This window comes from Hylobates moloch, unplaced genomic scaffold (genome assembly GCF_009828535.3).
Source record: "Hylobates moloch isolate HMO894 unplaced genomic scaffold, HMol_V3 SCAFFOLD_20, whole genome shotgun sequence".
Taxonomy (NCBI): Eukaryota; Metazoa; Chordata; class Mammalia; order Primates; family Hylobatidae; genus Hylobates; species Hylobates moloch.
The window spans coordinates 49,366,936-49,390,431 of NW_026652295.1; the positions used below are offsets into that span (position 1 = coordinate 49,366,936).

A 23,496-nucleotide genomic window follows, 5' to 3' on the forward strand; every position below is an offset into this window, starting at 1 on the left:
TAATATAAGACTTGAGCATCTGTGGATTTTGGTATCTGTAGGGGTCCTGGAACCAATGCCACATGGATATTTAGGAATAGCTGTATATATATTATGTATGAAGAAGAGGAACTAAATGAGTTTTTTTGTGGTTGTTAGTAATATCGCCCTTCAAAATGTTAAAGTACTCGACAGTTATTTGTTAAACTCTAAAAATCTATTTGCTACCAAGTAAAGTAAAAATATGTGAATGATCCAGTTAAATGTATCTCTGTATAGAGTCCTACCAGTTGATTCAGACCACACAATGATAATTATCCAGAAGTGGTTATGAACTCTGGCTTTGGAGTCAGACAAATATAGATTTAAATCTTGGTTCTGCACATTCTAACTGTGGGACTGTGAAAAATTAGTTAACTTCTCCAAACCTCTATTTTCCCAAATGCTGAAGGCGGATAACGATCCCTTCATGTTAAGGTTGTTGTAAGGATAAATGAGAGTATTTATAAAGTATTTAGCATAATGCCTGGCACATGGAATGCACTAGATAATGGCAATTATTATTATTGCTAGTTTGTTTGGATAATTGCTAGAATATTTGTACAATCTCAGTTTACTTTGTTCTGTGTGGACAGAGCTTTGTATGCGGTGAAAGCTGATAGACCTAAAACAGTTAACACTGAAGAATATAAAGAAAGAAGGAGGAAAACTTGGACAGAGGGTACTGGGTAGTATAGCATAGTCTTTTTTTTTTTTTTTTTTTTTTTTTTTTATACTTTAGGTTTTAGGGTACATGTGCACAATGTGCAGGTTTGTTACATATGTATCCATGTGCCATGTTGATTTCCTGCACCCATTAGCTCGTCATTTAGCATTAGGTATATCTCCTAATGCTGTCCCCTCCCCCCCCACCCCCCACCCCACAACAGTACCCGGAATGTGATGTTCCCCTTCCTGTGTCCATGAGTTCTCATTGTTCAATTCCCACCTATGAGTGAGAACATGCGGTGTTTGGTTTTTTGTCCTTGCGATAGTTTACTGAGAATGATGTTTTCCAGTTTCATCCATGTCCCTACAAAGGACACGAACTCATCATTTTTTATGGCTGCATAGTATTCCATGGTGTATATGTGCCACATTTTCTTAATCCAGTCTATTGTTGTTGGACATTTGGGTTGGTTCCAAGTCTTTGCTATTGTGAATAGTGCCACAATAAACATACGTGTGCATGTGTCTTTATAGCAGCATGATTTATAGTCCTTTGGGTATACACCCAGTAATGGGATGGCTGGGTCAAATGGTATTTCTAGTTCTAGATCCCTGAGGAATCGCCACACTGACTTCCACAATGGTTGAACTAGTTGACAGTCCCACCAACAGTGTAAAAGTGTTCCTATTTCTCCACATCCTCTCCAGCACCTGTTGTTTCCTGATTTTTTAATGATGGCCATTCTAACTGGTGTGAGATGGTATCTCACTGTGGTTTTGATTTGCATTTCTCTGATGGCCAGTGATGATGAGCATTTCTTCATGTGTTTTCTGGCTGCATAGTCTTAAAAACACAGTTCGGGGCTGGGCGTGGTGACTCATGCCTGTAATTGCAGCACTTTGGGAGGCCAAGGTAGGAGGATCGCTTGAGCCCAGGAGTTCAAGACCAGCCTGGACAATATAGTGAGACCTCATCTCTACTAAAAATTTTTTTAAAAAAACTCACCAGGTGTGGTGACATGTGCCTGTAGTGACAGCTACTTGGAAGGCTGAGGTGGGAGGATCACTTGAGCCCAGGAGTTGGAGGTTGTAGTGAGCTATGATCGTACCACTGCACTCTGGCCTGGGCGACAGAGTGAGACCTTGTTTCTAAAAATAAAAAATAAAAATAAAAACACAGTTCAATCTGAACCTTGTTAATTAGCTTTATGACTTGGACAAGTTACCTAATGTCTACATCAGTTCCCACACCTATAAAATGGAGGCAACAGGACTATCTCTTAGAGTAGATCCCGTTGATGGCATTAAATGAGGTAACTCATTGAAGGGTCACAGCACAGAGCCAGAAATACGGTGGACACTCAGCAAGTGTTAGATGCTGTTATTGTTAATGGAAGATTTGAAGAGCAAGACAATCACAATAATAACATGTCTAGATTGAGGAAAGGAAAAGGAAATTGTCCCCATAGATCTCATGCCTGTTCATATCATCCTTTATAGATCACACATGAAAATCATTCCAACTCACAGCATGGACTACTTCAAAATGTAATCAAATATTGTTACGCCATTCACTGCCTGGAGACCAGGCAAGTCATGAGGGAGCGAGAAAATAAGGCGAAGGAAAGGTACTCTTTGGGTCTGAACGATGTACCACTAGAAGCTGTATCCCCCTCTGCTTGGGATTAAAATCCCTTGCAGCCACGTATCCCAAAGAGTCTAATATTTTCTGAGACTCTACTGTGCCTTTATGTTTTAATACCCTGACATCTGGAATCCTAAAAGTCTAATGTTTAACCATAAATATCTGCTGAGATTAAAGAGCTATATACCAAGCTTCAATCTTTGGGGCCTATAATTGCTTGGGAAAAGAGAATGGTATTTTCCCCTCCAGCTAGAAGAAAAAGACCTCTGCATGCACAGATATTGGCAGACAAATTTTCTAACAACCATTTCCTCTCTCCATTCTGTCCTCTCATTTTCTCCCTCCCTCTCCAATCTCCCATTTTATAATACCATCTTGCTGTCATTCTCAGGACAAATGGGAAGAAAGAGAAGCCTAGAAAGCTTAAAGAAAAGACACATTTCAAGGTCTGGCAACAAAAAGTTGAGAAACTGCAAACCACTCTCTGTTAAGCAGCTGAGCAGACGTCGCCACAATACCTGAGCTTTCCCCATTATTCTGTTAGAAACCACTTCATTACTCAGTGGGCTGACAGTCAAATGCCAGCTTTATTTTCTTTTTTTTTTTTTATCAACCTAATCTTTATTTTTGATTTGAGGCCAGTCATTTTTAAGGTCTCCACAGTGGTTTATAACTTTCTTTCTTGAGAAGTGTCCAAGAAGTAACACAATTTGAAAAATGGTCCCTACTGTCTCATGGTAAATGGGAAACTCACCTGCCCTGAAGGTGTATGTGGTCAGAAATCTTGGTCAGACCACAGTACTTTGCTGGAAATAATGTCAAGGAAAGTGTGGGAAAAGCTTATCGTGAGTTTATATTTTTAATATAACTATTCAATGTGGCATTTAAAACATAAACTTAGTATCAAACCCATTTTTATCCACTGATATATTATGAAAGTGACATTTTGAGGTCAGTCACCTCACTTCTAGGAAAAATGATCTATTTAAAAAGAGGTTTAATATGTTGTTTTTATTCAAATACTTAAGATTGTAAATATTCCTGAATCTTTTTAGCTAATGTTCTTTTCTCTTGTGGAAATATATTCAGTGTGTTCATAAGCAAGTATGTTTATATCTGTCGGTATTTGGCACAGAGAGCTAATTCTTGATTATTCATTAAAATTTGAAACTATGCACTTATTAAATTAAAAATATTGTCTTCTTAATATCTTGTTTATTTACTTCAAAAGGAACCTATAACTCTATAGTGATGATTCTCAAGCCTAACACAGCAGAATCACTTATTGTTTGTGTGTGTATGTGTGTGTGTGTGTGTGTTGTGTTTAACTCAAAGGTCTGGACTTCACACACATCTATTGATTCAAAATCTCCCTACATGCCAATGAATGTTTAATGTCCTAGATGACCCTAATGATAAGCCAGTTTTAGTAGCTAGTGTCCTGACCACATCATGAAAAAATATTGGCAGGAGAATGAGGGGGGTTTGTTTTGTTTTAAAATTTTCAGTCTATTGAAGAGTAATAATTTTTTTAAAAAAATACAAATTATCAGACAAATTAGATATACAAACTATAAGCCCCAAGTTTACTTATTAGACTCAACAGACATAAAATTAGACTCAGCAGACATAAAATTGCTGTGTTTCTAAGCGGTAAATTTCTGTGAATACCTCACTGTAGACAGGTAGCCGATAGTTTGTGGGCCAGCATGCGTGGAGCAGCTACCTCCAAGCCCCACCTGCTCCCCTTCCACCTGCACGGCTTCTTGGCTGCACTGCCCGCCTCCAGACAGCTAGCACACTCCAGCACAGCTAGCACAATCTTTTCAGGGAGCGAGGAAAATCCTACTGCCACCTTTCTTAAAATCTCCCAAAATATACAGATATAGAAAATAAAACTGCGGTTAACAGAGACAGGGGTTTGGGAGTGAGAGGAAATGAGGGGATGTTGGTCAAAGGACACAGAGTTGCAGATATGTAAGGATATGTAAGGCGAATAAGTCCAGAGGTGTAATTCACAACGTGAGGACTCTAGGTTAATAATATTGTGTTGTAGTCAGGATTTTTGCTAATATTATGAATTATAGATGCTCTTGACACCAAAAGTAGGGGTGGTTAACCATGTGAGATGATGGATACGTTCATTTGTTTCACTATAGTAGTCATTTTACCATGTGTAAGAGTATCAAAACATCATGCTGTACATCTGAAATGTACACTAAATAAATAAATAAATTGAAATAAAATCCAAACCTTTCACTCTGGCCAAGAAAGAGGCTGGCTCCTGTCTATCTGCAACTGCTTCTTCTCTCAAAAACTGCACACAGTGGTCTCCTTTCCACCCACCTCTCACACATGCTGAGGCCCTTCCAGGTCTTAGAGTCCCTGCCCTGGCTGCTCCCTCTGCCTGGAAGTCTCCTCCCTCTGCTCAGGGCAGGCACTCCTCACTCCTCATTCAGGTTCTCATTTGAAATGCAACTATTTCAAACGGCAATTCACCTGCACACAAGACACACACACACACAGACAACTCAAACTACCTTTCCAGCCCAAAACACTATTGTATTTTTTTCCATTCTTCTCATCTCTCCTGGAATGCGTGTGTGTGTGTATGTGTGTGTGTGTGTGTGTATTTTTTATATATTTTTTATTATATATATATGTATTTATATATATTTATATATTATATATATTTTTATATATATATATTTTTTATGTTTTTATATTTTTTTTATATTTTTATATATTATATATATTTTTTATATTTTTTATATATTTTTATATATATATAAAATACATACACACACATATATATAAAATATACTCATGTTATATACATACACATATATATGTGTGCATGTGTATATATATGTATTATATATATAATATATATAATTGTTTTACAGACAGGTCTCACTCTGTCAACCAGGCTGGAGTGCAGTGGCGTCATTTTGGCTCACTGTAACCCCCACCTCCCGGGTTCAAGCGATTTTCATCCCTCAGCCTCCTGAGTAGCTGGGATCACAGGCATGTGCCATCACACCTGGCTAATTTTTCTATTTTTAGTAGAGACGGATTTTCATCACATTGGCCATGCTGGTCTCCAACTCCCAACCTTGGGTGATCCGCCTGCCTCAGCCTCCCAAAGTGCTGGGATTATAGGCATGAGCCACCAATCCCAGAATATTTTTTATTTGGAATTTTGTTTATGTACCTCTGGAATTTTTATTTGTTTATGTACCTAACCCTACTGGAACATAAGCTTGATGGCAGCAGAAATGTTGTTTTGTTCATTGCTATAGTTTCCATGCTTAGAGAGGCTCTGGTAGACAGAAAGTAGGCAAAATACACTTGCCAAATGAATGAAAATGCCTATTTCAGCGTGTAGCATAAAAAAGGTGCTCATGCAATGCTAGTTTTCATTTTACCTCCCTTCCGCTTTTTTTGTCATGGCTGAGAAATTGTTAAATGCTGTTGAAACTGAAGCTCTGATTTCTTTCTGCTGCCACCCGACACTGCTGGCGCCCCACATGTGTGAACCACGTTGTGAGGTGATGCCATCCATTTGTAGTCTGGGACAGACAGATACTGACTTTGGAGCCAGAATGGAAAGCTCTGGTATCTGCCTAATTCTACCTGAATGGGACATTAATTTCAATGCTTTGTTCTTCTAAATGATTTTGAATGTTCAGATCATCAGATGCCTCCATAATCAAAAGGAATCCTTTTGAGAATAAAATGTAAACGGTTCTCAGAAGATCACCTGCTTGGCACGAGCTGTCTCGCTCTCTACTGTTATACATTTTTCCAAGTTGGCTGCACATGCAAACTTACAGATAAGTATAAAACAAAATTAGCAGCTCTCTTCTCCCCTGGCTACACACCCTGCATTACACAGATAGCAAAACCCACTGGCAGAGTGTTCCTCAGAGCTGATCCACATGGATGGTTTTTGCTCCTAATGCCAGAATATATGACAATATGCTGGGACCTGTGGATATCTGTCTGGGTGAGTAGTTTTTGTATGAACTTATATGTGCAAATAAAATCTGTTATTTTCCAAATTAAAAATCAACCTCAAAGGCAATGGACTCCAAATGACTTGGAAAGATATGTTTAAAAAAATACGGAAAGGATATAAGGGTCTGTTAAACTCAATGACATTTGGAATAAATATAAAATTCCAGTGGTCTCCATTTTCACCTTAGCTGATTGCTTTCTCTGGTTTACTGAAGATGAACACAGATTCTTGTCTTGAAGAGAAAAAAAATACAAAATAGTCATTAATTATCCTAAGATTAAATCTGTGCTTTCTTCATCCAACAGATTGTGGACAGTAACTGGAAAGTAGCTAAGAGAAAATGTTTTAAAAATGAAAAGAAATTTGCATTAAGGAAGAAGGGATTTACTCCTACTTTGGAAGTCAAAGAAAAATACTGCAATCCTGTCAGCAGCCGGAAGGCATCATTTACTATGTGCTGTCTCTTTCATTGCAAGAGGACACAGATTGTATTTACTGCAGTAAACAGCAGATTCCACTGTGGGAATCCTTGCAGTTGGTACCTACAGCAACCTCATTTAAAATGTTATAAAGCTCTAAAACATCAGGAGTTTAGGCAGTCAGTCATATATACCTCCATACAGACATGCAGCCACTCATACACATACATGCTTGTCCACACACTGATAGCAAATCGTGTGTAATATGATATTACTCATGGAGTTTTACCATTGAATCATGTTTGACAGCCATGGTAAAGAGCTGAGAAAACGCAAATATTCTATCATTGCAACCAGCAGCAAGAACATATTTGTGCCTAAATAGTGCATTACACCACCTGGTAAGTAACCACCTAAAAAGAACATTCTTATGATTTAAACATGGAGAATTTGACTGACATTTTAGAGTTTCTATTTGTAACAGATGCTTTTTAAATTTTATTATACTTTAAGTTTTAGGGTACATGTGCACAATGTGCAGGTTTGTAACGTATGTACACATGTGCCATGTTGGTGTGCTGCACCCATTAACTCATCATTTAGCATTAGGTATATCTCCTAATGCTATCCCTCCCCACTCCCCCCAACCCACAACAGTCCCCAGAGTGTGATGTTCCCCTTCCTGTGTCCATGTGTTCTCATTGTTCAATTCCCACCTATGAGTGAGAACATGCGGTGTTTGGTTCTTTGTCCTTGCGATAGTTTGCTGAGAATGATGGTTTCCAGATTCATCCATGTCCCTACAAAGGACATGAACTCATCATTTTTTATGGCTGCATAGTATTCCATGGTGTATATGTACCACATTTTCTTAATCCAGTCTATCGTTGTTGGACATTTGGGTTGGTTCCAAGTCTTTGCTATTGTGAATAGTGCCACAATAAACATACGTGTGCATGTGTCTTTATAGCAGCATGATCTATAATCCTTTGGGTATATGCCCAGTAATGGGATGGCTGGGTCAAATGGTATTTCTAGTTCTAGATCCCTGAGGAATCGCCACACTGACTTCCACAATAGTTGAACTAGTTTACAGTCCCACCAACAGTGTAAAAGTGTTCCTATTTCTCCACATCCTCTCCAGCACCTGCTGTTTCCTGACTTTTTAATGATGGCCATTCTAACTGGTGTGAGATGGTATCTCATTGTGGTTTTGATTTGCATTTCTCTGATGGCCAGTGTTGATGAGCATTTTTTCATGAGTTTTTTGGCTGCATAAATGTCTTCTTTTGAGAAGTGTCTGTTCATATCCTTTGCCCACTTTTTGATGGGGTCGTTTGTTTTTTTCTTGTAAATTTGCTTGAGTTCATTGTAGATTCTGGATATTAGCCCTTTGTCAGATGAGTAAGTTGTGAAAATTTTCTCCCATTCTGTAGGTCGCCTGTTCACTCTGATGGTAGTTTCTTTTGCTGTGCAGAGGCTCTTTAGCTTAATTAGATCCCATTTGTCAATTTTGGCTTTTGTTGCCATTGCTTCTGGTGTTTTAGACATGAAGTCCTTGCCCATGCCTATGTCCTGAATGGTATTGCCTAGGTTTTCTTCTAGGGTTTTTCTGGTTTTAGGTCTAACATGTAAGTCTTTAATCCATCTTGAATTAATTTTTGTATAAGGTGTAAGGAAGAGATCCAGTTTCAGCTTTCTACATATGGCTAGCCAGTTTTCCCAGCACCATTTATTAAATAGGGAATCCTTTCCCCGTTGCTTGCTTTTGTCAGGGTTGTCAAAGATCAGATGGTTGTAGATATGCGGCATTATTTCTGAGGGCTCTGTTCTGTTCCATTGATCTATATCTCTGTTTGGGTACCAGTACCATGCTGTTTTGGTTACTGTAGCCTTGTAGTATAGTTTAAAGTCAGGTAGCGTGATGCCTCCAGCTTTGTTCTTTTGGCTTAGGGTTGACTTGGCAATGCGGGCTCTTTTTTGGTTCCATATGAACTTTAAAGTATTTTTTTCCAATTCTGTGAAGAAAGTCACTGGTAGCTTGATGGGGATGGCATTGAATCTATAAATTACCTTGGGCAGTATGGCCATTTTCATGATATTGATTCTTCCTACCCATGAGCATGGAATGTTGTTCTATTTGTTTGTATCCTCTTTTATTTCATTGAGCAGTGGTTTGTAGTTCTCCCTGAAGAGGTCCTTCACATCCCTTGTAAGTTGGATTTCTAGGTATTTTATTCTCTTTGAAGCAATTGTGAATGGGAGTTCACTCAGGATTTGGCTCTCTATTTGTCTATTATTGGTGTATAAGAATGCTTGTAATTTTTGTACATTGATTTTGGATCCTGAGACTTTGCTGAAGTTGCTCATCAGCTTAAGGAGATTTTGGGCTGAGATGATGGGGTTTTCTAGATATACAATCATGTCATCTGCAAACAGGGACAATTTGACTTCCTCTTTTCCTAATTGAATACCCTTTATTTCCTTCTCCTGCCTAATTGCCCTGGCCAGAACTTCCAACACTGTGTTGAATAGGAGTGGTGAGAGAGGGCATCCCTGTCTTGTGCCAGTTTTCAAAGGGAATGCTTCCAGTTTTTGCCCATTCAGTATGATATTGGCTGTGGGTTTGTCATAGATAGCTCTTATTATTTTGAGATATGTCCCATCAATACCTAATTTATTGAGAGTTTTTAGCATGAAGGTTGTTGAATTTTGTCAAAGGCCTTTTCTGCATCTATTGAGATAATCATGTGGTTTTTGTCTTTGGTTCTGTTTATATGCTGGATTACATTTATTGATTTGTGTATGTTGAACCAGCCTTGCATCCCAGGGATGAAGCCCACTTGATCATGGTGGATAAGCTTTTTGATGTGCTGCTGGATTCGGTTTGCCAGTATTTTACCGAGGATTTTTGCATCAATGTTCATCAAGGATATTGGTCTAAAACTCTTTTTTTTTTTTTTTTTTGGCTTTGTCTCTGCCAGGCTTTGGTATCAGGATGATGCTGGCCTCATAAAATGAGTTAGGGAAGATTTCCTCTTTTTCTGTTGATTGGAATAGTTTCAGAAGGAATGGTACCAGCTCCTCCTTGTACCTCTGGTAGAATTTGGCTGTGAACCCATCTGGTCCTGGACTTTTTTTGGTTGGTAAGCTATTGATTATTGCCACAATTTCAGAACCTGTTATTGGTCTATTCAGAGATTCAACTTCTTCCTGGTTTAGTCTTGGGAGGGTGTATGTGTTGAGGAATTTATCCATTTCTTCTAGATTTCCTAGTTTATTTGCGTAGAGGTGTTTGTAGTATTCTCTGATGGTAGTTTGTATTTCTGTGGGATCAGTGGTGATATCTCCTTTATCATTTTTTATTGCATCTATTTGATTCTTCTCTCTTTTCTTCTTTATTAGTCTTGCTAGCAGTCTATCAATTTTGTTGATCTTTTCAAAAAACCAGCTCCTGGATTCATTAATTTTTTGAAGGGTTTTTTGTGTCTCTATTTCCTTCAGTTCTGCTCTGATTTTAGTTATTTCTTGCCTTCTGCTAGCTTTTGAATGTGTTTGCTCTTGCTTTTCTAGTTCTTTTAATTGTGATGTTAGGGTGTCATTTTTGGATCTTTCCTGCTTTCTCTTGTGGGCATTTAGTGCTATAAATTTCCCTCTACACACTGCTTTCAATGTGTCCCAGAGATTCTGGTATGTTGTGTCTTTGTTCTTGTTGGTTGCAAAGAACATCTTTATTTCTGCCTTCATTTCGTTATGTACCCCGTAGTCATTCAGGAGAAGGTTGTTCAGTTTCCATGCAGTTGAGTGGTTTTGAGTGAGTTTCTTAATCCTGAGTTCTAGTATGATTGCACTGTGGTCTGAGAGACGGTTTGTTATAATTTCTGTTCTTTTACATTTGCTGAGGAGTGCTTTACTTCCAACTATGTGGTTAATTTTGGAATAGGTGTGGTGTGGTGCTGAAAAAAATGTATATTCTGTTGATTTGGGGTGGAGAGTTCTGTAGATGTCTATTAGGTCCACTTGGTGCAGAGTTGAGTTCAATTCCTGGGTATCCTTGTTAACTTTCTGGCTCGTTGATCTGTCTAATGTTGACAGTGGGGTGTTAAAATCTCCCATTATTATTGTGTGGGAGTCTAAGTCTCTTTGTAGGTCACTAAGGACTTGCTTTATGATTCTGGGTGCTCCTGGATTGGGTGCATATATATTTAGGATAGTTAGCTCTTCTTGTTGAATTGATCCCTTTACCATTATGTAATGGCCTTCTTTGTCTCTTTTAATCTTTGTTGGTTTAAGGTCTGTTTTATCAGAGACTAGGATTGCAACCCCTGCCTTTTTGTGTTTTCCATTTGCTTGGTAGATCTTCCTCCATCCCTTTATTCTGAGCCTATGTGTGTCTCTGCATGTGAGATGGGTTTCCTGAATACAGCACACTGATGGGTCTTGACTCTTTAGCCAATTTGCCAGTCTGTGTCTTTTAATTGGAGCATTTAGCCCATTTACATTTAAAGTTAATATTGTTATGTGTGAATTTGGTCCTGTCATTATGATGTTAGCTGGTTATTTTGCTCATTAGTTTATGCAGTTTCTTCCTAGCCTTGATGGTCTTTACATTTTGGCATCAGTGATGGAAGATGAAGTGAATGAAATGAAGTGCGAAGGGAAGTTTAGAGAAAAAAGAATAAAAAGAAATGAACAAAGCCTCCAAGAAATATGGAACTATGTGAAAAGACCAAATCTACGTCTGGTTGGTGTACCTGAAAGTGACGGGGAGAATGGAACCAAGTTGGAAAACACTCTGCAGGATATTTTCCAGGAGAACTTCCCCAATCTAGCAAGGCAGGCCAAGATTCAGATTCAGGAAATACAGAGAACGCCACAGAGATACTCCTCGAGAAGAGCAACTCCAAGACACATAATTGTCAGATTCACCAAAGTTGAAATGAAGGAAAAAATGTTAAGGGCAGCCAGAGAGAAAGGTCGGGTTAGCCACAAAGGGAAGCCCATCAGAATAAGAGCGGACCTCTCAGCAGAAACTCTACAAGCCAGAAGAGAGTGGGGGCCAATATTCAACTTCTTAAAGAAAAGAATTTTCAACCCAGAATTTCATATCCAGCCAAACTAAGCTTCATAAGTGAAGGAGAAATAAAATACTTCACAGACAAGCAAATGCTGAGAGATTTTGTCACCACCAGGCCTGCCCTAAAAGTGCTCCTGAAGGAAGCACTAAACATGGAAAGGAACAACCAGTACCAGCCACTGCAAAACCAGATGCTTTTGATGCCACACCCATGTATTTTTGGCACCACCTTCATACACCAAAGGCTGCTACGACAAAACCTATGACTTCCTTCTGAAAAAGCTCTTTTTTTCTTTTGGTAACTTTGGTATCAATGTTTTTCTCTCTCTTTTTTTTCCTTCTGAGAGTTTTTGGTGGCCTCAAGGAAGAGCACAGTTAGCCTGTGTTGAGAGAAAGCCAAAGGGCTGGAGAGTTAATGGCCCCAAAGCATCCCCCAAAGTCCTGACAGAAAAGAAAGGTAAGCTCCAAGACAGAGGAGCTGGGATTTGAAATATTAATACATGAGCTTCCCTGTGGCTTAGCTGGGATATTTTGGGGTACTGTTCCCATGGTCTCCCGCAGTTCCCTATCAGACTTGAGCGCCAGCTTCCACAGTTGTGATCAGTTTGATAACACTTTCCTTATTGGCCTTATTTCTTTTCCTAGGATACTTCCTCACTTTCCTGCTGGTGCTTTACGGGATCACCCCCCATTAAACTACTTGGATTCTAAGCCTTGTATCAGGGTCTGCTTCTGGGACAACCTAAACTAAGACACTGTCTTCAGTCTTTATTCCCTTCTGTTAGGATAAAATATAATTTTCATCAAATACTCTGGAACATACACATCCCCTATGGATTCCAAAGAAATGGGATCCTCACCAAAAGCTCAAGTCCAGAAAAGTCCCACAATTAGGCATGTGCTTATTTTAATATATCAGAATGTTTTCCCCATAGCATAAATACCTGTAATGGTGGAATAATTCTTAAAACCAATAGAAAACTTACTATAGAATGCCATTTGAGTAGATCTGGGGGTAAATAGGAGGGTAGCCCCTTATCTTTTCTTCTTTTGCTACTTTCTTTTTAGTGCTACCCATATATTTTCTCAGTATAAATGTGTCCCTGAATTTCATTCTTCTGTGCAAAAAAAAATGTATTTGCTGATTCTATTCAACAAATGCAACCAACATATTAAAATGAACATTTATTCAGCATTTCCGTGCACTTGGAGCTGACTTTAAAACCAATACTGTAGTCCTCACAGCTTTTCACTCTATTCCAGAGATAAGCCTTCGACATATGGAAAAACATAAATGTTAAAAAGTTATAAATATTCAAGCATGAAATTGTATGGTAATTAAAAGAATTATATGTAGAAACAGCTCCAAATGTCCAATGCTGTACTGTAGCAGTAGTTCAGGTGAAAGAAAGGTGAAAACAAGTCAAAAGATACCTAGAACTATCTGAATTGTAGGCTTTCATATTACAGATAAATTCTTAAACCAATGACCTGAAGGCCTCAGTTCATTCTGCATGCTCTTGGATGATGTGAAACAGCAAACTATTCTGGCTGGTTACTTATAATCCATTCATTTGATCAGTCAACCAAAATTTATTGAGTATCTTCCCAAATACACATCAGTGAGCAAAAAAAAAAAAAATTCCTGCCCTCATGAAGTTTGTGTTCTAAAAAGGATAAACAGTACATTAACATAAGCAATTACATTTATAATATAATGTTAAGTACCACGACTCTACCAAACAATAAAGCAAGCATAGTAGAGCTACAGAATAATGATCTCATGATTATTTTAGATAGGGTGGTCAAGGATGGCTTCTCTGAGGGTACCTTATTTGAACAGCGGGAACTAGCTCCCAAAGAAGTGAGAATAAAATATTTCAGGAAGAGGAAAAAGCCAGCACAAAGGCCCTGATGTAGGGATATGCTTACCATGTTAAATGAAAAATAAGAGACCAGGATAAGTAAGTAAAAGGCGTGTCATAAGAGAGGAGGTGAGAGAGTGGGCAGGAACCAGGGGCTACAAGACTTACAGGCTTGTAGCTGGGACTTCATTCTGAATGGGTGGAAAGCTGAAAATATCCCTCTGGCCATTGTGTGAAGAATAGACTAGAGACTACAAAAGTAGAAGAAAGAAGACCAGCAAGGAGGCTATTCCCTCATCTGGCGAGAGACAATGGTGGCTAGTAGTAAAGGGAATGGTGAGAGTGGTAGTAGTGGAGGAAATGAGAAGTTTGAGAATTTGGGTTAGGAAACAGAAAAATAAAAGATGACTCCCAGGTTTTTTACTTAAATAGCCTCATGAATGGTGGCACCAGTTACTGAGGTAGGGACAGCTAGGCAAGAAGCAGGTTGTAGATGGGGGCAGAGATCAAGAATCTTTTTGAGGCATATTGAGTCTGAGATGTCTGCTATCTTTCCAAGTAAAGTCAGTTGGCTATACTAGACCAAATTTCAGGGTCGAGTCTAGGCTGAAGATATAAATTGGAAGTCATCAGCATTTGATGGTATTTCAGTCTTGGTCCTGGGGAGCGAAATTAGAGAAAGAAGGAAAAAGGTCTCAGGACATAGTCCTGTGACAGTCACACATTCAAAAATTAAAAAGGACAAGGGAGACCAGAAAATAAATCTAAAAAGAATCAACTAATGAGATAGGGAGAAAACAGAAAAACTTCTTCACGTTTGACCGCAGCAGGTTCCAGCTGAACACAAATGGGAATTCAGAGTCAGCTTGTTAGTGGAAATAAAAAGACAATGATCTCTCCAGGGGTCCAGCCATAAAAATTGATATAAAAGGGGGCTTTGTTTGCATAAGCAAGAAGAGGAAGAAGTTTGGAGCACAGCCTTGTTTGGGGGAGAGTTGGAGAATGGAGAAAAGGGAGAAAAAAACACATGACATCTACCCTACCATTGAGAGGGCGCTTTAAGTCCTGACAGAAAAGAAAGGTAACTTAATGAAAAAGGAGCTGGTTCTATGGCAGACAAGTATGAAACACTGAGCATGATGGCTGCTTCAGGCCCAAGTGCCCAAGCTGGGTGAGAATTGTCCTCCCAGCTGTGCACCAACCTGGGCATTGAGAATCTGCACTTTCGACATGGACATAGGCAATCTCATAGAGGGCACAGCAGTAAAGTTGTGAGATCACATAATGACTCAGCATTCCTGTAATACAGGTGAATTGGCAGCAGATTAGCACAGACTCCAACTCTAGAATTTAGGTCTTCACCAGTGCATTTCATTCTCAATGAGCACAGCAAAACCAGCTCCTTCACAAGCACCCTTGCCTCTACCACAAGCATTGCATTCAGATATAGCTTACCTGCATTGAAGAAGGATGCAGTCCATTCTGCCTCTGTTTTAGGAAATACAGAAACTGGTGGAGGCAGACCCAGGGCTCTCCCATCCAGATCCTTGAAGAGATATTTTCTTGGACTTGCACAGTCTAATTCAGGACAGACTACTTTTCCTAAATCTTTCCTGTGAAGACAATCAAAAAGCAACTCTTTCATTTCATGATAAGCAGCAAGAAGAAAATATACATTGGTAGTGCTAATGTTGTATAAAATAAATTCAACAGATTTTTATTATTGATAATGTGTTACACAGATATAAAATAAAACTCTTTATGAAACAATTTATTTCCCAATTATATGGTCAAGAAGAAAGACATTCTTACTAACCAAATATTTTGGATATCTAAATATGTAATCTTTATATAGATTGCTGATTTTTTAAGAAGCAAGATACAATAAAATGTTCCTCTCATAACAACTGAACATAATATAATTATTTTTAGGAATTTCAGGGGTTTGCAGTATTTTAGAATTATTATTATAAATATCAATTATATTTATGCTATATACAAAGAAAAAAGATATTCTCATTCAACAAATATCTATTGAAAACTTACAAATGACAGGCTGGGTAACATGATGGTAATAAAGACAAACATGGCACCTGCACTTTCAGAACTTAGAGTCAAGTGGGCTATATAAACAATTAATAGATAATTATAACATTGACTTACAGAGAACTTATTTTATTTCCCCTATTCTAATACTTTGAAATACCATTAGTAATAATATTAAATATTTATTGTATACCAACAATGTATTGAGTATTATCAGCCTAAAGATTCAGTTGTTAATATCACATGGTACTATGATTTGAATGATGGTCCTTTCAAAGTTCATGTTGAAACTTAATCCTTAACGGAACAGTATTAAGAAGTGTGGCCTTTGGGAAATGATAAAGTTATGAGGACTCAATTCTCATGAATAAGATAGTACCCTTATAAAAGGGCTTGAGGATGAAGAGAGTACTCTCTTGCCCTTCCATTTCTTCTCCTATGTGAGAACACAGCATTTCTCCCCTCTGGAGGATGCACAAACAAGGCACCATCTTGGAAGGAGGGAGAAACCTTCACCAGACACCAATTATGCCAGTGTTCGATCTTGGACTCCCCAGCCTCCAGAACTATAAGAAATAAATTTATGTCCAGGTGCAGTGGTTCAGCCTGTAATCCCAAAACTTTGGGAGGCTGAGGCGGGAGGATCACTTGAGCCCAGGAGGTCAAGGCTGCAGTTAGCCATGATTATGCCACTGCACTTCAACCTGGGTGACAGAGGGAGACCCCATCTCCAAAAATAAAATAAATAAAATTTCTGTTCTTCATAAATTATCCAGTCTGTGGTACTTTGTTATAGCAGCACAAACAGACTAAGACATGTAACTTTACAGCTATATCAGCCAGGGGTAAGACATGAACATAAGGAAAATTCGATAGTAAATTTTAAAAAGTGACAAAATAACACAAATTGCCTACCTAATCATGTTTAAGTACCTATAATGATTCAGGGATGGCATCAAAAAGAGACTCATGTTAAGCCAAACACATGAATGTTCTAATTAGGGTGGTTTCTTTAGTTTGTTTTTTTTTTTTTTTTTTTCTTCCAACTAAAGGAGTTTGCCCCAGTGTTGTGGGAAAGAAAAAGTAATTCACTCTTCCTGTTTCTAACTTTCTACTCTCTTTCATGGCAAAAAAAAAAAAAAAAATCCTATCTAGTTTTCACATATTTGAATGAAACTCTTAGAACATATGTCAGAAAACAGTATTTACACCTGGTCTGAAATGCCAAAATCTGCTAGACCTCATCGTTCAGTTCAGAGATTCCTGTCAGCAGACACAATCTCCTTCTATTTACTAGTTCCTACACAAAAGGCTCCCAAGGTCTCCTTCTGAAGACCACTGACACTTTACTCCAATGAAGAATGAAGAATTAGAGTCAATTTATTACCAGAAAGTTTGAAAACATCCCAAAGAAGTCTCTCTAATTAAGATAAAACAATAAAACGATATCAATAAAACTTGCACTTCATTATTTCTGCCTCTTTTATTAGCTAAAGGAAGTCATATGGCTGAGTCCAGATTCAATGGGGAGGGAAATAGCCCCTGCCTCTTTAGTGAGAGATATTTTAAAAATCATATATCACAAGGCATGAATATAGGAGGGGTAAAGAATTGGTCATTAAGTTAATGTACCTTACCATTCTAAGACTCATTTCTATTTCTTTGATGATTTTATTCTTTTTAAAACACATGTTTAGGGTTTGAAGAATCGCCAAGTACTTCATTAATATGGCTTATTAAAAATACTAAAAATTATACCTGGGTTGTAATGAAGGAAAGTAGAACTTGTTTTTATCTTTTATCTTTAGCATCCTGGTCCTCTCTGCTGTTATTGGGTGCAAAATTCCAGTGTTCTCTGCATTTGGTAGAATGCAGACATCCAGGTCATCACTATAGCAACTCTTCACAAAACTAGAAAAGGTAACATCTGAAATTTTAAAAATATATATCATAACATGATATCATATAAACCACCAGCCATAAACATCGAATATACAACTAAATATTGTTATAATAATGTATACCCCAAGTTAGTTTAAGCTATCCAGGATAGCCTTAGGAGTTAACATACATCTTGATATAAAATATCTGTAGTTCTTCAATACATGGACATTGCATGCAACAGAGAAGAGCATTTCAATACATTAAAGCTTTAAGAGCAATAAGGCTTTTCCTTTGAGGCTTAATCAAAATTCATTCATTTTGCAGAAAGACAAACCCACTCCCAGATAAACTAAGTAACAGGGGAGAGAGTACAATGGTACAAGAGATCTAATAGAAGATGAACTGCACCAGTCATGCCACAACTTTGATTTTAACCCTCACTGCTCAACCATCTACTAAGCAACTTCAGATGAGACACAACTTCTACATTTCAATTTCCTCATTTGTATAATAGGAAAACTAACACCCAACCAAGAGAGTTCTTATGTAATCAAGTTAAATAATTGCTGTGTTAGCCAGGAGTGGTGGCTAATGCCTGTAACCCCAACACTTTGAGAGGCTGAGATGGGAGGACTGCTTGAGGCCAGGAGTTTCAGATCGGCCTGGTCAAGATAGCAAGATCCCATCTCATTATATTCAAATTTTTAAAATTTTTATTAAAAATAATAGTTGTTGTAGAAAGCTCTTCAATATGTATAAAGCAGTGACTTTTTTAAGAAATTATAAACTACCATTGTGGCTTTCAATACTCAGCAGATTGGACAGCAAGCACTAGTCCACAACATACCTTTTTGTTGATAAAATTTCAGAATGCTATTAAAATTTTTATGCATGGATGTATGAAATGGCATTGCCTAGATAAAACATCCTACCTTGAAGTTTCATGATTCCCGAAATTGAACGGTCATTCTTCACTTTGTGCCATGGCTCCTGAGGCCACTGATTTGGTTCTGAGGTGAATACAGGCCACAGAATACCAATTCGACCCCCCCTTGGATTGGAAGGAGCTCTATCTGTTGATGTCAAGTTGGCTGAGTGAGGCTTCACTTTGTCCTGAATGCAGTCAAAAGAAGAGCTGGTGGCTACAATGACTGAATTCCTAAGCACAATCTGCACTTTTCTGATGGAATTTTGTGGAGCAGAAAATACATACACTACTGCCAAAAGACCAATAGCATTGTCTACCAGAGTAATGTTCTCTATCTCCACACTGTTCTCTACATGTAACATGGCACCATAGTCAAAGTTCTTGAAAGCCAAGAAGCCAGAGATTCTGGTACAGTTGTCAAGTCCACTTTCCTTATAGAGATGAAGGCCATGAAGACTTGAGTGGGCCACATTGTCAGACCAAAGCAGTTCACAAGAGGAGCACTTGTGGCCTCGCATGTGAAAGCCAAGTCTCTCTGATCCTGCCACAACGTTGCCATGGAGGTTGATGTCCTTTACCTGGTTCACTTTGATTCCTGCCACCCAAATGGTGGACCATGCTGGCTGTGTCATCAGAACCACAAGGTTATCAGTGACAGTATAGGCCTGACCCTCTAAATCTATGCCATGGCCAGCTGTGCCAAACACAATATTGTCATTTAAAAGTACTCCATGACTGGCAGCTGCATGAATGCCCCCGCCACAGCTCTGGTGCAGAGTAGATGATATGATCCAGGATCCTGCTGACACATTACTGAATTCAATAGATGAGTACAATGGTGACCCAAAGTTCTGAATTTCCACATTGAGAAGTTGAAGGACACCTATAAACAAATGCATGTCATCAGGTACTTTCCTCTTCCCCACAAAAGGCTGAAGAATGGCCCATTTTGGGGCATTAAGATATGAAGATTTTTAATGAAAATCTAAGTTTATTCTCAACACCAACATTATATTTCACACCATAGATTCTCAACTAAAAACGTAGGAATCATTACAAGTATCACATTAATGCCTGAATTGCATGTGCAGTCTGAAGAGTCTGGTGATAGGATGGGGAAAGATGACAGGAGAAATAGGAAAGAAGCAAACTTTGGGGATGGGCATTGCTAAGTTTAACAATTCTGTGTATTTGTCGGGGGCCGGGTCAAAGAACTGGGTAAGAATAGATTCTGGGTTTCTGGCCCTTCACCTCAAAGTCAAGTCTCCCTCTCAGCGTCTCAGTGACACCACGTGAAAGGCCACAGCCATTCCCATGAAGACACTGTACAAATGAATATTAAGCATTTCTGAAGAAGAGTATGAGTGCAAAATTTCCTTCTGCTCAGTTGATGTCCAGAAGCATGATATTCAATACATGCTTCTGACTAAAACATGGTAGGACCAATAACATGCTTTTAAAATCACTTTAAAGATTCTGTAAAATCTTTTCTATATTTTTATCCTGGCTACACTTTATTCACTGTTTCATTTTTATAATAAGATTTTCTATATCTTTTATGTGAGGAGAAAATAGTGAATTATTTACTCTCATTTATAGTTTTATTTGTACTGTTTTAAATAGATAATGTTAAAACACACTATAAAATACAGCCAGTAGGTTGATTTAAAAATGCAATGATTCGGCACACATACTCTTGGTAAAATTAATAGTAACATGATTATAGATGAATTAATATGAAATAATAATGAGGTGAATTAAAAACTTTAACTCTCATATAACACTCATTATTTGCAGACACTGTTCTAATTCTTATTCATTTATTTATTCATACTCCTAATTTTCAAAAAAATCCTATGAGGTAGGTACAATTATTATCCCCATTTTACAGATAAGGAAACTGAGGCAGAGAAGAGTGAACTAACGAGCTAGGACTTAAACTTAGGCATATGGATGAGAAGCCGCACTATTAACCCCATGCAGGCATCCTGGAAAGACAGGAAGACTTGGTGGTATAAAAGTAGCATCTCTACATTATGATTCAGATAACCGCCCTATAGCTATGAGCCAATAATTAGTTGTGTGTCCTTTGCTAGGTAGGTCACAACTTTGGCTCCTTTTATTTCATTTTTTAAGGTACTGGCTAAAGTAAACTATAAAGTTATTTATCTCATTAAAAATAAAGGAAGCAATACATTTGAAGTTTCTGTTTCACTGTTTTAATAATAGTATTAATAGTATTTAAGGTTCAAAGACAGTACAGCCTAACCCTCATTTCTCTACTACCTTTTCAGAAATGAGAAACTAGAACCCTTGCAAATCGGCTGCCATGAAGAAGCAAGTCCTTCTGAGAAAGACAGGCTAAGTAAAGGAACCTATACGTCTACCTGGGGCCAGGCAACAGGATTCCGGCGTATCTAAATTTCTCAATGGGTGCTATTGAGGAGGCATTCGTAGATGGTGTGGACATATTCACAGAACAATAAAACATCCAAAAGCTATTTCTTGGGCAATACCCTCACCAACAGCACATACCTGAAAGGGCTGGCAAACCTGCTTCGTAGAACTTTAGCACAAAGAACGCCAAATGCAAGCATAAGTCCATATATAAATAGCTTATTTTTAGCTTTTAATGTGATTTTAGAATCTCTGTCAAGGCAACATGTCAGTATTACTGTTATTTCCTAGGTCTCTTATAAAGGATATTACAAGGGAGATAAATAAAGAGATGTGTAGGGCACGGCATGAGGGAAGGGCATGCAGCTCCCATACCCTCCCTGGGCGCGCCACCTTAGTCTAGGAAGCTCCACGTGTTCAGCTACCCAGAAGCCCTCAGGATTATTTTAATTATCAGGTTTTTTAATGTCTTATACTTCCATGGATTTGATTCCTAGTTTTAAACTGTACAAGGTCTTTTTACTTCTGTGCACATTAACCAATGACTGAAAATTAATCAATTAGTAAAGACTTAAAATGTCTTGAGCATTAAATAAAGAATTAAGCAATTTTTTTTGAAACAGAGTTTCACTCTGTCACCCAGGCTGGAATGCAGTGGCATGATCTCAGCTCGCTGCAACCTCCATCTCCAGGGTGCAAGTGATCCTACCACCTCAGCCTCCCAAGTAGCTGAGACTACAGGTGCATGCCACCATGCTTGGCTAATTTTTATATTTTTAGTAGAGACAGGATTTCACCATGTTGGCCAAGCTGGTATCAAACTCCTGACCTCAAGTGATCTGCCCACTTCAGCCTCCCAAAGTGCTAGGATTATAGGCATGAGCCACTGTGCCCAGCCTGAATGAAGCAATTATTTTATTCACAACTATTTTCCTATTTTCCCTTTTGAAAATCACTACTGAAAAATATTCCAGCAAGTTAAGTACAACTTGCTGGGTATTATCCAGGAAGAGAAGAATGATGGAGCCCTCCAATATAAAAGTAGGACTCAAAAGTCTTGGCCTGCTTTTCTGGTCTATAACAAATCAGTACCCATATCTGGCATCCCATACCTACACCTGCAGATCCCTTCTTATTCATGCCCTGGACTATGTTATAGAAAAATGTAAGCATTCTTAATGCAGGGTATAAACCTGAATTGAATTCTGGAACAGAAAAAACTGGTAAAATTTGAAGAAAGTCTTGAGTTTAGTTCATGGTCATGTGCCAATGTTAATGTCTTTGTTTTGACAAATATACTAGTATTATATCAGCAATTAATGGAAGAAAATTGAGTGAAAGGTATACAGGATCTCCCTATACTACCTTTGCAGCTTTTCTATAAATCCAAAATTATTGCAAAATTAAAAGTTTAATTAACAAGAACCAGGCTTGAATCTACCACTTACTAGTTGAATGACTTTCCTTACTCTTCATTAATATTTTTCATTTATATTTATTAAGTATCTAATGTACAGCAGTTACCACACTAGGAAAACAGGTGAAAGACCTATTTCTCACCTCAAGGAGTTTATAAGCTAATGAAGGAGCTACATAAATAAATAGGCAATTGTACTTTAGACTCTATTTCCTGTAATAGGAATATAAAATTCTCTTATGAGGATTTTAGGATTAAATAAGATAAAATTTTCACTGTGTGAAAACCAGCACAGTTTCTGGTCCATAAGAAGCACAAAGTAGAGTTTCTGTTTCCCTTCCCCAGGGGATGATTTAAGGATCAGCATTGTCAGAAGTTTAGGATCAGGTCAGTCTTGCTGCTGGTTCTGCTCTGGCTTGGTGCTCAGCTGTAAGAACTGGCCTTCTGTCCTGTTCCTGTGACCATACTCCAGCTTGGCCTGTGGTTTCAGTTAACTGGGGCCTTATCTTACTCTCGTCTTCCTGATTCCCCATCTTCATCAACCTTAGAATGGTCTATTCTTAAAAGATTGGAATCAGCCTTTGTCTCCATCATCTAGAGCAGGGTTCTCAACCTCAACACTATTGACATTTGGAGCCAGATACTCCTTTCTTGTGGGTGGCCGTCCTGTGCATGCTAGATGTTTGGCACTACCCATACATGCCAGAAGCTCCCTCAAGTTGTGACAAGTAAAAATGTCTCCAGATATTGCCAAATATCACCTGGGGTAGCAGGCAGAAATCACCACTGATAAGGGCTTATGGAGACAGAGCTTGTTCTATTAACTAGAAATCTTAAATGTTTGATTTAAGGTCCAAACACCACCCTTTACAAAACTGGTAAAATAGTTGTGCCAACAAAGAGTGTCCCGTACTGAATATATTTGGGAAGTGTTTAGATCCTTTATTCTCAGCCTTCCCCAGGCCTTTATATATTCATGTACACCATGATTTTCTAAGTTGGAGCTACAGTGACAACCAAACTATTTGATCAGGAAAGAACTTTGGAATAATGTGTAAGGAACACAAGTTTAAGAAATGAGGTTCTAATCAAATAATTTTGCAGCATTCC

The 23,496-nt window shown here is 38.3% G+C and overlaps 1 protein-coding gene across 1 annotated transcript in view; it reads right to left on the minus strand.

The window, feature by feature from the left end:
• The window catches only part of PKHD1 (PKHD1 ciliary IPT domain containing fibrocystin/polyductin), a 482,509-nt gene that overhangs the window by 111,490 nt on the left and 347,523 nt on the right, over positions 1 to 23,496 (minus strand). The window contains exons 57-59 of the mRNA XM_032141123.2: positions 18,577 to 19,455; positions 17,519 to 17,687; positions 15,170 to 15,327 (exon numbers count right to left, since the gene is read on the minus strand). Of these exons, the coding sequence (XP_031997014.1) occupies positions 15,170 to 15,327; positions 17,519 to 17,687; positions 18,577 to 19,455 (1,206 nt within the window). The remainder of the gene's footprint in view (positions 1 to 15,169; positions 15,328 to 17,518; positions 17,688 to 18,576; positions 19,456 to 23,496) is intronic.